General features: G+C 38.6%; 1 protein-coding gene across 1 annotated transcript in view; it reads left to right on the forward strand.

Moving 5' to 3' along the window:
* LOC143287157 (prolyl 4-hydroxylase subunit alpha-2-like) overlaps window positions 1-2200 on the forward strand; it is a 33910-nt gene extending 31710 nt beyond the window's left edge. Inside the window, exon 15 of the mRNA XM_076595101.1 lies at window positions 2185-2200. Within this exon, the coding sequence (XP_076451216.1) occupies window positions 2185-2200 (16 nt within the window). The remainder of the gene's footprint in view (window positions 1-2184) is intronic.
* Window positions 2201-2429: the final 229 nt, after the last annotated feature.

The following is a 2429-nucleotide window of genomic DNA, read 5'->3' on the forward strand; positions in this document are numbered from 1 at the left end:
TGGACAGGACACGAACGTACAGCAAAAAACGCACGTACGCGCGCGCACATACACACACACGCGCGCTCGCACGCACGCACACGCACGCGCGCGAGCACACACCAGACATGCACACAAACACATACACACACAAACACATTCTCTCTCTCTCTCTCTCTCTCTCTCTCTCTCTCTCTCTCTCACACACACACACACACACACACACACACACACACACACACACACACACACACACACACACACACACACACACACACACACACACACAGTGTCCACAGCATACTCTTTAAAGGCCTGTGTACAAATTCTGCTAATTGGATCTTGCATTCATTGAAAGTCACCTTATATTAGTATGTACTATTTTTACGTTGACGATGATGATAATGATAATAATGATGATGATGGTGACAATGACGATAATGATGACGGTGATGATGATGATTCTTCTTCTTCATCTTCTAATCGGATTCTCATCTCATCCGAAAAAAACTAGGACCTCTCCGTTTTAATGTCTGTCTGTCTCTCAGTCTGTCTCTCTGTTTTTCGAGACGTCAGTATGTTTTTGAAATGGGTGACAGACTATTAAATCAGCACTTCAACATTTTTTTTGCTTTGAATTGGGTGACAGTCTAATAAACCAGCACTTCAACATTTTGTTTCACTTCAGTATGTGTTTGAATTGGGTGAGTCTATTAAATCAGCACTTCAAAATTGTGTTTTGCTTTGAATTGGGTGACAGTCTATCAAATCAACACTTCAGCATTTTGTTTGGCTTTGAATTGGGTGACAGTCTATTAAATCAGCACTTCAACATTTTGCTTTGCTTTAAATTGGGTGACAGTCTATTAAATCATCACTTCAACATTTTGCTTTGCTTTGAATTGGGTGACAGTCTATTAAATCAGCACTTCAAAATTTTCTTTTGCTTTGAATTGGGTGACAGTCTATTAAATCAGCACTTCAGCATTTTGTTTTGCTTTGAATTGGGTGACAGTCTATTAAATCAGCACTTCAGCATTTTGTTTTGCTTTGAATTGGGTGACAGTCTATTAAATCAGGACATCAACATTTTGTTATACTTTGAATTGGGTGACAGTCTATTAAATCAGCACTTCAACATTTTGTTTTGCTTTGAATTGGGTGACAGTCTATTAAATCAGCACTTCAGCATTTTGTTTTGCTTTGAATTGGGTGACAGTCTATTAAATCAGGACATCAACATTTTGTTATACTTTGAATTGGGTGACAGTCTATTAAATCAGCACTTCGACATTTTGCTTTGCTTTGAATTTGGTGACAGTCTATTAAATCAGTACTTCAACATTTTGTTATACTTTGAATTGGGTGGCAGTCTATTAAATCAGCACTTCGACATTTTGCTTTGCTTTGAATTGGGTGACAGTCTGTTAAATCAGCACATAAAAACTGTTTGTATTCCGTTCTCGCTGCCTTTCACACACACACACACACACACACACACACACACACACACACACACACACACAACAGCAACAACAAACAAACAAAAAACAAAACAACAACAACAACACAAAAAACAACAAACACACACACACACACACACACACACACACACACACACACACACACACACGCTCTCTCTCTCTCTCGTGCGCAAACGTACATACACTTATACACATGTGTGCGCGCATATACATAAACATATACACACACATACAGACAGACGTACACACAGAGATGCACACATAGACACACACAGACACACACAGACATACACACACACGTGCGCGCTCACACACACACACACACACACATAGGCGCGCGCACGCACGCGCACACACACACACACACACACACACACACCAACGTTTTTGTAGTGCTATAACTTTATTCACTCCGAACCCAAAGTGCTTCATTCACAATGAATTGTAATCAGTTTTAAACCCAAGTGGAAAAAAAGTGAATGAAAAAGTGTTAAAGCATCACGCGTTTGGAAGCTTTTGTAAAAAGACCCCCCCAAAACAACAACAACAACAACAACAACAACAACAAACAAACAAAAACAAAAACAAAAAACAACAACAAAAAACACCAAAACAAAACAAAACAAAAACAAACAAAAACAGAGAAAAAATGATTTCAACCAAAGAAACAAAAAACAAAAATGTATGAACCATGACACCAAACACGTGTGATCTGTTTCAGCTTTCAGTTCCTTTGAACTGTAAATGTGTAGGGAATAATCCCTAGACGCTACACCATATCTACTAAAACAACCAACAACAAAAAAAAAAAAAGAAAAGAGAAAAAAAAACCAACAAAAAAACAAACAAACAAAGCAAACACTCCCCCCAAAAAACAACAACAACAACAAACAAACAAACAGCCAAGAAGCAGATGCCTGAAGTGAACACACAAATCAACGCTGTGGTCAGTGCCTTGAGAGCTTA

The sequence above is a fragment of the Babylonia areolata genome, chromosome 11 (assembly GCF_041734735.1).
Source record: "Babylonia areolata isolate BAREFJ2019XMU chromosome 11, ASM4173473v1, whole genome shotgun sequence".
Taxonomy (NCBI): domain Eukaryota; kingdom Metazoa; phylum Mollusca; class Gastropoda; order Neogastropoda; family Buccinidae; genus Babylonia; species Babylonia areolata.